At 37.6% G+C, this 15,137-nt stretch overlaps 1 protein-coding gene across 1 annotated transcript in view; it reads right to left on the bottom strand.

Annotated features, from left to right (window-relative positions):
* RSF1 (remodeling and spacing factor 1) overlaps positions 1 to 15,137 on the bottom strand; it is a 154,122-nt gene that overhangs the window by 89,757 nt on the left and 49,228 nt on the right. Inside the window, exon 2 of the mRNA XM_006077385.3 lies at positions 11,744 to 11,835. Within this exon, the coding sequence (XP_006077447.3) occupies positions 11,744 to 11,835 (92 nt within the window). The remainder of the gene's footprint in view (positions 1 to 11,743; positions 11,836 to 15,137) is intronic.

Here is a 15,137-nt window from a genome sequence, read left to right as displayed (position 1 = left end):
TCAAGATGCTTATAATTTACAACTAAGACAAATATGAGGGGCAATACCAACAGTATTTTAAAGCACTGAATTCACAAAGCCCTGGGCTTGAATGCTGGCTCTGCCATTTCTAGCAATGTGAGATTTGTCTGGTTATTCAGTTTCTCAAAATAAATTACCTTGTGCATAAGAGGAGGAAAATATTTAGTTCAAAAGTGAGCTATGTAACGAAAGTATCAAACACAGTGCCTGGTACATAGTGTACATGTAATAAAAAATATATGGTAATTTCTATAATGGAGCTACCCATAAATCCATGGAGGAACATCTGGAATGTCTTCCTGCAAAAGGAAAGGTCTCAAGAAGAAAGTAATACCTGAGGTTATATTTAAAGGATAACTGTTTGACAGGCAAACAAGTTCATGGGAAGGCATCCTAGGCAGAAGATACAGTATATGCAAATATTCTAAGGAATGAAGAAGATCCCATGTTCTGTGAATGACACAGAATATGAGTCAAGTAGTAGGGTACACAGGAGAGACTGTCATTAGATGTGGCTAAAGAAAGTGGCTAAACCATTAAGAGTTTCGAATGCTATGACAGAGTTTAGATTTTTAAGAGACAGAGAATCACTAAATAACTCTTATAGTAATATAATAGCTACTTTCAAATCTTTGTGTTTAATATGCCCGAATCATGGTTTGAGGTCACGATGTTGGTGGGGATACGAATACATCATGGATTCAATATGTACCAGAAGATCAAGGAATAAGATAATTTGGCTTTTGATATATGTTGAGTTTGATTTTGCTTACAAGAAACAGTTCACTAGGCAGTCAGTAGGATATAAATGGAGATGTTTGTAATCTGGTATAAAAGCCTGAAGTAGAGCTAGAGCTTTGGGAGTCAGCGTTTGATAAAACTTTTTCTAATAATCAACTTTTAGGGAAACTGATTACTTAGACTCCATGCAAATACATTTGTTCAGTCATTCCACATGCTTAGAGCTGGGTAAATGATGGTCCAAAAGACAGACATAGTTCTAATCTTCTTATGAACCAGCAGACAACCAATATGAGAGAAACTAAAAAATAGGCAAAAGCAGCTCTGCTGCAAGTATAGATATGTTCTTTCCTCATCCTTGTCCTTTTTATCTATCCAGTAGATGAATACCAAGTGACTTTCTGGTATTCTAATTTCATAAAGAACAAAACTAAGAGAAATAGAGAAATATATTGTTAATGTGCTTTCTAGGCCAGGTGTCAAAACTTTTTCCTGTAAACGGCTGATGGTATTTTAGGCTTTGTTGATCATATAGTTCTTAAACAGACCACTGACAATTGCACTGTAAACTTGAAAGCAGTCACAGATCATAGGTAAATGAATAGCAGCAATGTCAAACACTAGTTTATTTACAAAACGGAGGAGTTACCTGGATTTGGCTATCGTGTGCCAGTTCCTCTAGACTATCAACAGTACTCTTAACAACGTAGAAAGAAGAATGGCTAAAATTCCTGATACAGTTTTTGGCCACAGAAAAACTTGTACTTTAATTTTTAAATTATATTTCTAGAAAAGCTATAATTTTACATCATTTATTATCAAATATTCATTCAAGAAACACAAGCTGGAATCAAGACTGCCCAGAGAAATATCAATAACCTCAGATATGCAGATGACACCACCCTTATGGCAGAAAGTGAAGAGGAACTCAAAAGCCTCTTGATGAAAGTGAAAGTGGAGAGTGAAAAAGTTGGCTTAAAACTCAACATTCAGAAAACGAAGATCATGGCACCCGGTCCCACCACTTCATGGGAAATAGATGGGGAAACAGTGGAAACAGTGTCACACTTTATTTTTCTGGGCTCCAAAATCACTGCAGATGGTGACTGTAGCCATGAAATTAAAAGACGCTTACTCCTTGGAAGGTAGGTTATGACCAACCTAGATAGCATATTCAAAAGCAGAGACATTACTTTGCCAACAAAGGTCCATCTAGTCAAGGCTATGGTTTTTCCTGTGGTCACGTATGGATGTGAGAGTTGGACTGTGAAGAAGGCTGAGCGCCGAAGAATTGATGCTTTTGAACTGTGGTGTTGGAGAAGACTCTTGAGAGTCCCTTGGACTGCAAGGAGATCCAACCAGTCCATTCTGAAGGAGATCAGCCCTGGGATTTCTTTGGAAGGAATGATGCTAAAGCTGAAACTCCAGTACTTTGGCCACCTGATGCGAAGAGTTGACTCACTGGAAAAGATTGATGCTGGGAGGGATTGGGGACAGGAGGAAAAGGGGACGACAGAGGATGAGATGGCTGGCTGGCATCACTGACTCGATGGACGTGAGTCTCAGTGAACTCCAGGAGTTGGTGATGGACAGGAGGCCTGGTGTGTTGCGATTCATGGGGTCGAAAAGAGTCGGACACGACTGAGCGACTGATCTGATCTGATCTGATACCCAGTATTGATACTATTATCAGGTTTTACATAAAATGTCCACTCCTGATGATTTAGAGAAGAAAAAAATATACACAAGTAATCGTAACATTCATTTTTAAAACAACTTAAGGATTTCTTTCTTATTGCCCATAAAGAAAACTTCATTGCTTTTAAGGCTACAAAGTCAGAAAAACCTTGGTTAGTAACTTAGTTTTGTGTCCTTTGCAAGTTATTCATAATCACAGTTCATTCATTCAGCAAATAATGATTAAGCAATGATGTGTCAAGCACTGTACTATGCATGATGTTTTTTATCAAGGGTGAGCAAACTTTTTTTGAAAAGGACATGATAGTAAATATTAGGCTTTGCAGGCCGAGGGGTTAAATCAAGGATCTTTTACTGGCACCTATGTTAAGGAGAGAAAACATTTCCGTATATTTTTGGATGAATTTTAAAATACAATAACTATATGTGATATACCAGGTAGTATATCATATGCATTATGTTATGTGTAATATATAATAATTAATGATTATACAATTTTTGTAATTCAGATATACTAATGAGATGCAGAGAATTATTTGGGGGTGGATAATAGCTGACTTAATTGGAATTCAAAATAGTCACTCTTTAAGAAACTGATTGTAAATGTTGTTTGTTAAAAAATATTCTTGATTCACAAACCTTTATGAAAATAGGCAAGGGGCCATAATTTGAGGGCTTTTGATGTATATGCAAGTGAATAAGGCATACAACATCTAGTTCTCATGAATTCTGATGAAGGATAGAGATTTTTAAAAAGGCAATTCCACTTATGTAAAATGGGGATATCCATCTATGAACCTACTCCTGCTGAGTTGGCGTTAAGAGTTCACATACAGAAGGTACTTTCTCCTTCCTTTTTTTATAAAGGACTGTATTTAAGGCCATAAAAATGTAAAGACTAAATAAAGCGGCCTAGACAGCAACCAGCAGAATACACACTCTGTGTGACCCCATAGACGGCAGCCCACCAGGCTCCACCATCCCTGGGATTCTCCAGGCAAGAACACTGGAGTGGGTTGCCATTTCCTTCTCCAATGCATGAAAGTGAAAAGTGAAAGTGAAGTCGCTCAGTCGTGTCCTACTCTTAGCGACTCCATGGACTGTGGGGTGCCATTGAGTTTGAGCAAATTCTGGGAGACAGTGGAGGACAGGGAAGCCTGGCATGTTGCAATTCAGGGGGCAGCAAAAAGTCAGACACAACTTAGCAACTGAACAACAACCTTCTATTAACTAAACTACATTAATATTAAGCTTTTATATATCTTAAAAATCAGGTAAGAATATAAGCTTTGATAGTATCTTCAGCATATATCATCTTTAACAACAGTCTTCTTCCTGAAGCCAATGTCAGACATTAGTTTTGAGTCCCTTCACACATTATTTCATTAAATTCTCATAATTCTGAAAGATGAATGTTAACATTTAATAAGACTGCATTTTCCCCAGATTTACAGATCAGCTTAGATACAGACAAGTGATAAAAATTTCCTGACATCAATAGTGCTGAGAAACTAAGAAGGGAGCCCAGATTTTCTAACATCAGAACTCTATATAGGGGCTTCCCTGGTGGCTCAGTGGTAAAAGAATCTGCCTGCCAGTGCAGGAGACACGGGTTTGATCCCTGGTCTGGGAGAATTCCATACGACAGAACTATTGAGCCAGCACTCAAGAGCCTAGGAGCCACAACTGCTGAGCCTGCATGCCACAACCACTGAAGCCCATGCACCCTAGAGCTCGTGCTCCACAAGAGAAGCCACTGCAATCAGAAGCCCATGCACCAAAACTCCGTTCAGTTCAGTCTCTCAGTCGTGTCTGACTCTTTGCAACTCCATGGACTGCAGCACGCCAGGCTTCCCTGTCCATCATCAACTCCCAGGATTTACTAAAACTCATGTCCATCGTGTCGGTGATGCCATCCAACCATCTCCTCCTCTGTTGTCCCCTTCTCCTCCCACCTTCAATCTTTCCTAGCATCAGGGTCTTCTCCAAAAAGTACCAAAACTAGAGAGAGCTCATATCCTGCAACAAACTCCCAGCACAGTCAAAATAAAAAATATTTTAAGTTTTTAAAAAGTTAATGGAATTTATAGTTATTTAAATAAAATAGTAGCAACACTAGCATATCAAAAAAGGATAAGGGAAAATATACATTTATATATGAGTGTGTACGTGTGTATAAACTTTACAGGGTAGCAAAAGTCTTAAAAATCAGGAGGAAAAAAGCACAGTAAATATACATATGAAGTTAGCAAATCCCTATAAATATCTAAGTAGAAAAATTAAATTTTTTAATACTAAAGAATGAAGTATGTTGTCCTACATAATGGAATGAAATTAGATATCAAAAACAGGAAAACACTGGGGAAATTCAGAAACGTGGAAACAATATACGACTAAATAACCAATAGGTCAAAAAAGAAATCAGAAAGGAAAAGAGAAAATACTTAGAAATGAATCAAAGTGAAAAACAATGTGGCAATTTACAGGAAGAAGCTAAGCAGGGATTAGATGGAACAGCTGAGAATAAATATATTGGAAAAAAAGGAATATCTCCAACTGATAACCTAAACTTTCACTTTAAGAAAAGAACAACTAAACATAAAGCAAGTGCAAGGAAGAAAATAATCAAACAGAAAAACAACAGAGAAATTCTATTAAACCAAAAGCAGGTTCTTAAAAAGATAAAATTTTACAAAGCTCTAACTAGACTGACCAGGAAAAAAGAGAACACTAAATCAGTAAAAAGAGGAAAGAAACGAGGAACATTATTACAGACTTTGCAAAAAGCAGAATTGTAAGCGAATGCTATGAACAGTTGTATGCCAATAAAACAGATAATCCCCTGGAGAAGGGAATGGCTACCCACTCCAGTATTCTGGCCTGGAGAATTCCATGGACAGAAGAGCCTGGTAGGCTACAGTCCCTGCGGTCACAAAGAGTTGGTCACGACTGAGCAACTTCACTTCAAGACAGTTAATCTAATAATATGGACAATTTCCTGCAAAGGCACAAATACTGAACTTGACACAAGAAGAAATACAAATCTGAATAAACCAGTAACAATTAAAGAGACTGGTTTAACAAACGAGCAAAAAAATTTTCAACAAAGAAAAGCCCAAGCCCACATGGCTTCATTGCTACATTCTAATACCTCACAAACATCCATAAAAAAAATGAAAGCAGAGGAAACATTTCTCAATTCAAGATTAGACCAGCATTGCCCAGATTTTAAAACCAGACAAAGATACCTCAAGAAAAAGAAAATCAATATCCCTTATGAACACAGGTACAAAAATCTTCAAAAATAAATTAACAAACCAAAGCTAGCAACATATAAAATAGATTGTGGACCATGACCAAGTGGGATTGACTGCAGGATTGCAAGATTTCAGCATATGAAAACTAATCAATGTAACACACTACAGATCAATAAAGGACAAAATTCACATGGTTATCTCAATAGATGCAGAAAAAAACACTTGACAAAATCCAACAGCTTTCATGACAGAAATACTCAACAAACCAGGGGGAAAAAGAGGATTTCCTCAATCTGATAAAGGACATCAATGAAAATCCCTCGAATAACATACATACATAATGAAAGCTGAAAGACCAAAACCTTTCTCCCGAGGATCAGGAACATGACAAAGATGCCTGCTCCCACCATTTCCACACAACAGTGTATTAGAAGCTCCAGGAAAGCAATTACACAAGAAAAATAAATAAAGGGCATCCGGACTGAAGAGGAAGTAAATGTTTGCAGATGACATAATCATGTATATAGAAAATCTTAAGAATTTACTACAGAAAAAGCTATTTGAGCTAATAAATGACTTTGGCAAAGTTGCAACATACAAGATCAATGTACAATCATTAGTTGTATTTCCACAACACTAGAAATGACTGATATGAAAATGAAATTAGGAAAATTCCATTTACAATACCATCAAAAATGGCAAAATGCTAAGGAATAAAGTCTAAGACCAGAATTTGAAAACTGCAAAAAAAATTTTTTTAATTTTATTAATTTTTAGACCACGCCACATAGCACATGGGGTCCTAGTTCCCTAACAATGGGCTGGACCTGTGCCCCTGCACTGGAAGTGCAGAGTGGCCAAGGAAGTGCCCACAAAATACTGTTGAAAGGAATTAAAGACTTACCTATTTTGAAAGACACCGCATTTTCATGGATCAGAGAACTTACTATTATTAAGAAGCCAATACTCCCCAAATTTATCTACAGATTATATACAATCCTATACAAATTCTAACTGGCATTTTCGCAGATGTTGATAAGCTGATCCTCAAACTCGTAAGGAAATGAAAGTGATGAGAATAGCCAAAACAATTTTGTAAAAGATAAACAATTTAAATACTTGCCACAAAGCTACAATAACCAAGACGATATGAGTGTGCTGTGTGCTTAGTCACTCAGTTGTGTCCAATGTTTTGTGACCCCATAGACTGTAGCCGGCCAGGCTCCTCTGTCCATGGGGATTCTCCAGGCAAGAATACTGGAGTGGGTTGCCATGCCCTCCTCCTGGGGATCTTCCCAACCCAGGGATCGAAGCCAGGTCTCCTGCAATGCAGGTGGATTCTTTACTGTCTGAGCCACCACAGTAACCAAGGCTATATGGTACTAGCATAAATAACAACATGAAAGTCAACAGAATGAAGACTTCAGAAATAAATTCTCACACTTATGGTCAACTGACTTTCTACAAGGATGTCAAGGCAATCCAGTGAGGGAAAAAATAATGTTTTTGACAAATCATAACAGAACAAACAGATATCTATGTGCAAAAGAATATAGCTGAACTCCTATCTAAGAGTATATTCAAAAATTAAATGGGTTAGATCTAAATTTAAGAACTAAAAGTATAAAAGCTCTCAAAATATAGGATTAGATTTTCAGGACCTTGTGTCGGGCAATGACTTCTTATATATGACACTGAAGCACTAGCCACAAAGGAAAAAAATTGGAGTTAATCTAAATTAAAACTTCCATGCATCAGAAGACATTACATAGAAACTGAAAAGATAACACACATAATTAGAGAAGATATTTGCAAACCATAAATCTGTTAAGTGTCTAGTATGCAGTATATATTAAAAAAACTCAAAAACAAAGACAGGTAGTTAAAAGATGGACAAGGATATGAATAGACAGTTTTCCAAAGAAGACACACAAGCACATGAGAAAAAGGCTCAACATTATTTAGACTTTAAGGGAAATGCAAACCAAAACCACAATGAGATAACACTTCATCTCCAATGGGATGAATAAAATCAATCATTTAATAACAAGTATTGGTAAAAAGGGATGTGGAAAAGATAAGAGTCCTTATAGGTTCCTAAGGGAAATGTAAATCATTGGAGCTGTTTTGGAAAAAGTCTGGTAGTTTCTCAAAAAGTTAAAAGAATTACCATATGACCTACCAATTTTACCCTTAAATACTCAAAAAAGACCACATCTACCAAAACACTTGTACTATTTATAATAGCTGAAAGACAGAAACAAGTCAAATATCATAAACCAATAAATGGATAAAATGTAGTATTATCCACATAATAGACTATTAATCAGGCTCAAAAAGGAACAAAGTTCTGATATATGCTACAACATAGATGAGTCTTAAAAACATTATGCTAAGTGAAAGAAGCCAAACACAAAAGCTACAAATTGTAATTCTATTTATATGAAACTTCCAGAATATGCAAATCCAAAGAGTTAGAAAAGAGATCAGTGGTTGCCAAGGACTAGGGAAGGAGGAAGTAACTGAAGATGGGTATGAAGGTTTCTTTTTGGGGCAATGAAGAGGTTCTGTTTTGGATAATGGTGATGGTTGCACAACCTTATGAATATACTAAAAAACACTGAACTGTATACTTTCAAAGGGCAAATTTTATGTGAATATATTTCAATTAAAAAACACTCAGAATCTGTGGTTATAATCATAAAACTTAAGGGTTTTAAAATCATCTTGTTCTAATTTTCACATTTTATGAAGAAACTAAGATACAACGGGGGCAAAAACAGATCATCCATGGATCCAAAGTTTGTTAACAGCAGAGCTGAGATTAGTATACAAGATATTTCTAAAAAAAAAAAAAAAGATATTTCTACTTCAGTTCTTAGAACGTGTAAAAAACAAACAAATCTACTTTAACAGACAGATGTAGATACAACTACACTGCTTTAAAATGTCACATTAAAAATGACTATCCTGAAAGGGAACCCTCTTACATTGCTGGTGGGAATGCAAACTATTACCAGCCACTATAGAGAACAGTGTGGAGATTCCTTAAAAAACTGGAAATAGAACTGCCATATGATCCAGCAATCCCACTGCTGGGCATACAGACCAAGGAAACCAAAAGTGAAAGAGACACGTGTACCCCAATGTGCATTCCAGCACTGTTTACAATAGCCAGGACATGGAAGCAGCCTGGATGTCCATCAGCAGACGAATGGATAAGAAAGCTGTGGTACATATACACAATGGAATATTACTCAGCTATTAAAAAGAACGCATTTGAGTCAGTTCTAATGAGGTGGATGAAATTGGAGCCTATTATACAGAGTGAAGGAGAAGGCAATGGCACCCCACTCCAGTACTCTTGCCTGGCAAATCCCATGGATGGAGGAGCCTGGTAGGCTGCAGTCCATGGCGTCGCTAGGAGTTGGACACGACTGAGCAACTTCACTTTTGCTTTTCACTTTCATGCATTGGAGAAGGAAATGGCAACGCACTCCAGTATTCTCGCCTGGAGAATCCCAGGGACGGGGGAGCCTGGTGGGCTGCCGTCTATGGGGTCACACAGAGTCAGACATGACTGAAGCGACTTAGCATAGCATAGCACAGCATACAGAGTGAAGTAAGTCAGAAAGAAAAACACCAGTACAGTATATTAACACATATATATGGAATTTAGAAAGATGGTAATGACGACCCTATATGCGAGACAGCAAAAGAGACAGAGATATAAAGAACAGACTTTTGGACTCTGTGGGAGAAGGCGAGCGTGGGATGATTTGAGAGAATAGAATTGAAACACGTGTATTACCATATGAAATAGATGACCAGTCCAAGTTCAATGCATGAAACAGGGCACTCAAAGCCAGTGCAGTGGAACAACCCAGAGGGATGGGATGGGGAGGGTGGTGGGAGAGGGGTTCTGGATGGAGGGGACCCATGTACACCTGTGGCTGATTCATATCAATGTATGGCAAAAACCACCACAATATTATAATTAGCCTCCAATTATAATAAACAAATTAATTTTAAAAAATAAAAAACAAACAAAAAAATGACTATCCTGGGCTTCCTTGGTGGCTCAGTGGTAAAGAATTCACCTGCCAACGCAGGAGACACAGGTTCAATCCCTGGTCCAGGAAGATCCTACATATCATGGAGCAACTAAATTCACGAGCCACATCCATGAGCCTGTGCTCCAGAGCCCAGAAACTGCAACTACTGAGCCCACGTGCCCCAACCGCTGAAGCCGGTGGGTCCCAGAACCTGTGCTCAGCAACAAGAGAGGCCACTGCAATGAGAGAGTAGGCCCCGCTTGCTATAACTAGAGAAAAGCCTGAGCAGCAACGAAGACCTACGAAGTGAAAGTTAAAGTTGCTCAGTCGTGTCCAACTCTTTGCGATCCCGTGGACTACACAGTCCATGGAATTCTCCAGGCCAGAATACTGGAGTGGGTAGCCTTTCCCTTCTCCAGGGGATCTTCCCAACCCAGGGACAGAACTCAGGTCTCCTGCACTGCAGGCAGATTCTTTACCAGCTGAGCCACAAGGGAAGCCCAACAAAGACCTAGCATAGACAATAAATAAAATTACTTTTTAAAAGATTACTGTACTGAAATTCCAGCACCTCTTTTTAAGGTCCAGTTCTAGATTCTTAATCCTTAATGAATATTTTGTTAAAGGTAAAACAGCAACTTCACTGGCACCTCCCTTCAACCACTGGCATTTTTTAAGACTTTAAATAGTTAAAAATCTGCTCCTTTACTATTCACAGCTTAATACAGTTCAGAGATATAATTAAATATTAGTTAATCAAGGCTTTTAGAAAATCCCACAGCATCAAATTTTTGAAATGCTAAGCCAACTTTTCAGGGTTTCAAACTTGTACAAAAAATATTGATTCATCTCACAGTGGGCTTTTCAAAAGTTAAGACACTCCTACCACTCACTGAGAGTTGAGGGTCTAGTCTTCCTCTCCCTAAATCTGGGAGAACTGTGACTGCTTTAGCCAACAAAGTACAGTGAAAGTGACCTGAGATTCCCAACCCACAGTGTCACTGAAGTGATTAAAATGATTACTGTTTCATGTCACTTAATTTAGAGTGATGTCCAAATTAAGTGACATAAAACAATATGCAGCAAAGATAACTGGAACAGCAAGTGCGATTTTTAAAATAAAAAGCAACTCTTGTTTCTTGATGGTTCTTCTTTTCATAGCACTCTACAATCATATATATATACTACCACCTGCAAAAGCAGATATGACAACACATGTATACAAAGACAAATTTTCGTGTTTTGTATACAAGATGTATATACAAAACCAAATTTTCTTGTCAAGACAAGAAAATTCCAGTTTTTCAATCCCACCTAAAAATATAATCTTAATATTCTAATATGTTAAGAGTTCAAATACCATACCATCCCCTCCCACACACAAAAAATTGTGTGGATCTCAAAGTTTGGATGTAATTCCAGACAATTTTTCCTGAATGGCCTTGCCATTAATAGGCTTTATCCCAAAGCAACTGTTTTCTGATTACCCAGACTGTTCTCATTTACAATAGTTTTAGTCTAATGATAACTCAGAAGTCTTTCATACTGACCCAAGAGTTTTTGAGTCAGTATTACCTTTTAAGTAAAAGACATTTTAACTTTTAGGTAAAAGACAAATTTTGGCTCTGTCTAGACATACTATGTGACCTCAAAGAAAAATGACAACTTTATTGGGCCCTGTCCATACCTTAATTAAGTTGATTAGGATGATTTTAAGGATCAACTGAGAGAAAACATGAAGAGTCCTGAGCACAGTGTTTGGCACAAAAGATATGTAACACCTCTAAAATCTTTAGGACTCTAGACCAGAGCATAGTTGCTACAAAAGTTATAGTAATCATATGGATTTCTGGTTCATATTTTGCAACTTTTAGAAGAACGTTTTAAAAAGTAAGAGCACATTATGAAACATAACATCAATTTATGCTAGATAGAATAATATTTCAGAGAAGGTGATTTATAAATATTTACCTTGATCAAGTATTTTTCCCATCTGTCTGCTGTAACAGATTTGCCAATCTTCCTCATCAACTTCAAATGGAGCTCCACCAATTCTTTAGGTACTTAAAAGGAAGAAAAAATACTGTTAGTCAGCAAAATAAAACATTTCTAATGAGATTATTGAAAAAAGAACTTTCTCAAAAGATGACTACTTTTTCAAAATAGATGTTGATCTAGTTATCTTTTAGACCTCTGAATCAGAAAAGACTAAACTACGATAAGAAACAACTAAAAACCACTTTGTTAAAGATGGGCAAGAATATTCACGTTTTCTTTCAAAACATCAACAACTGAGAGTGAACTCTACAATTCCCAGGTGGTCCAGTGTCTAAGGCACCACACTTCCACTGCAGCTTGATCCCTGGTTGGGGAACTAAGATCCCACATGCTGCACATAGCCAAAAAAATATAGGGAAAAAAAGGGGGGGGGGGTGTGAACTCTAAATGTAGACATTTGGGTGATAATGTATCAATGTAGGGTTCATTCATTTTACCAAATGTACCATGATACTGTGGAATGTGGACAGTGAGAGAGGTTGTATTAATATATTCCTAGGGGAAGAGCGTATATATGAACTCTCTATACTTAATGCTGAATTTCTTTGTGTGAATCTAAAACTGCTCTAAAAAATAAAGTCTATTTTAAAAAAATCAAGTAAAAGCAATTAACCATACAATTAAAATTTCTACTATATGTTTCTCATATTTGGTTTCTTAACTGAGACTGCAAACCAAGACACAGATTCATAGAATTAGAAAAGGATCAATGAATATAAATTCTGATTCATAGATATCTCAGAAATAGAGCCTAATGGTTTTCAAACTATTGCAGAGAACTACCCTTCTAATCTATTCCTTACCTAATGTGCTCAACTCCTCTAGAGCATCCCTATAAATCTTTGCTTGACAAGCTTTAGGGACAGAACTCTTTACTCACAAGAGTTGGACACGACTGAGCGACTGAATTGAACTGAACTGGAGCTGTCCTGCCACCTCTGGGTGTGTCTGTTGGCTTATAGATTGGGGATTAAGGTTTATTTGAATTTAACATTTATTTAACCTTAGAAAATTCTAATTATTAGAAAGTTACCCTTATACAAAGCAAAACCTCTGCCTACATCTTCCTCCCCCTGGTTCTTGCTCTTATTCTCTGGTTTCAAAGAAAATATTTTCAACTCCTCTTTTAATGGAACCTTCAAATATTTGAAGATAGCTGTACTTCCCTAAAGTTTTCTCTTTCAACTATGTAAACAACCAGAATTCCTCCAAATATCCTCTGGGCATGAGCCTGATTATGGGGTATAGATGTATTAATTAGACCTGAGGGAAATAAAAGACACATACATTTAGCATTTCCCAAATACTGCTAGTAACCTAGGAGAAATTACATTTATTCTATCTAAAAAGTTTTCATAATCAAATATATTAGGAAAATGCTGTATCAAAAAATATATACTTATTTTTACCATAGAACTTCCTGAAGCCTTTACTGATTATAGTCTTACATACACAGTCCTATATTCCTATCTTGGATATAGTCTGCAGCATTCTCTAATATATTTGATCATGGAATCTTTTTCTGTGAAACACGTAACACCTTGCAGTAAACAAGGGCTATGAAGTACAGGTTGGAAGGTGATTAATTTTTTTTCAGTTATTCTTTCAGACTCTTTATTCTCCACTAAAATCACTTCTAATTTGAAATGACCCTGAAGTATAAAAACATTTCCCCATTTAACAAATGTCTGTGAGTCCACCTATATTAGTAAGCAAGAAATAGTAGCTACCTTTAATAAACCTACTTAAGGGAATCTTCTCAGAGGGGTTAACAGTGGGTGAGCTGGAGGTAGGGGGAAGAAGCACAGGAGGGATGATTAGAGACAAGTAAACGGACAATCGGCAAAGGCGATGGCACCCACTCCAGTACTCTTGCCTGGAAAATCCCATGGACGGAGGAGCCTGGTGGGCTACAGTCCATGGGGTCACAAAGAGTAGGACACGACTGAGCGACAACACGTTTAAGACCAGAATGTATGGGATTGAGGGTATAGTGGAGAAAAGGTAGCAAGGACACTGCTTACCGAAGTAACAAGACATAAAAGGCTGAAAAACAAAGTGAGCATGGAACTGGAAGCACCAGGTAAGGGGCATGATCATGTAGAACCTTATAAGGCCAGGCTCTAAAGTCTACATTTTATTCAAAAGATACAAGAGAATGCTCTATAATTTAAAAAGCTCTCAAAACCTGAACTGCAGGAAAACAGATTGCTTTTATTTGCTTATTTGTTTTAGGAGGTGGTATGCAGCTGCTGCTGCTGCTAAGTCGCTTCAGTCGTGTCCAACTCTGCGCGACTCCACAGACGGCAGCCCACCAGGCTTCCCCGTCCCTGGGATTCTCCAGGCAAGAACACTGGAGTGGGTTGCCATTTCCTTCTCCAGTGCATGAAAGTGAAAAGTGAAAGTGAAGTTGCTCAGTCCTGTCCGACTCTAGCGACCCCATGGACTGCAGCCTACCAGGCTCCTCCGTCCATGGGATTTTCCAGGCAAAAGTACTGGAGTGGGGTGCCATTGCCTTCTCTGGTGGTATGCAGAGTGGAGACTAAATATAAATTCAGGAAAATATCAATCCAGAAAGATGGTAGAAACCTGAACTAAGGCAGAAGTGGTCCCAAGAGAAGTGGGGGAGATTTGAGATATATTTAGGAAAGAAATAACAAAACTTAGGGATTGACTGCACAAAGTGAAAGAGTCCAGAAAAACTGAGGCACTGACCTAGGCAACTGAGTACATGCCAATGAAAATAGATCAGGAAGAAAAAGACCCGGCTCAATTCTCAGCTCCACTACTTAAGATAAGGAGACCACGACCCTGGCCAAGTTCTTTAAACAATGACTCTCAAATTCCTCATCTGTAATAAAGGGTTGAACTGGCCATCTTAAAGTTCTAAAAACACAAAACATCATATAAAGCTAAAATACCTGTATTTTCATTTCTGTCATGATATTTGGGGATCCAAGGTCAGTTTCAATTTCTCCTTTTTCCTTTTACCCAAACACAGTAGTACCTTTCTACATCTCAAATCTGCTCCCTATTTCCCCTGATTTCTCCAGGATATTGCACCTTCTCACTTCAGAAAAACAGGTATGGATACTCTCCTGTATCCAAACCAATCTAGAGAAAAAAAGAAAAATACTGCTTTCATGCCACTTCTCAGTTCATAAATATCTCGGATGGCCCCTAATAAACTCATTCAGATTTCTCACCAAGGCCTCAGAGTCCCAATATTCAGTTTCAACCTAACTCTCCAATCCTTCTCTCTTACTTCTGCACTGAAATCCTTGATTCAGACCATTCTGGCCTGTTC

Source organism: Bubalus bubalis, chromosome 5 (genome assembly GCF_019923935.1).
Source record: "Bubalus bubalis isolate 160015118507 breed Murrah chromosome 5, NDDB_SH_1, whole genome shotgun sequence".
In the NCBI taxonomy this organism is placed as follows: domain Eukaryota; kingdom Metazoa; phylum Chordata; class Mammalia; order Artiodactyla; family Bovidae; genus Bubalus; species Bubalus bubalis.
Note: the sequence above shows the minus strand (reverse complement) of the source record. Positions and strands in the feature narration are given on the sequence as shown.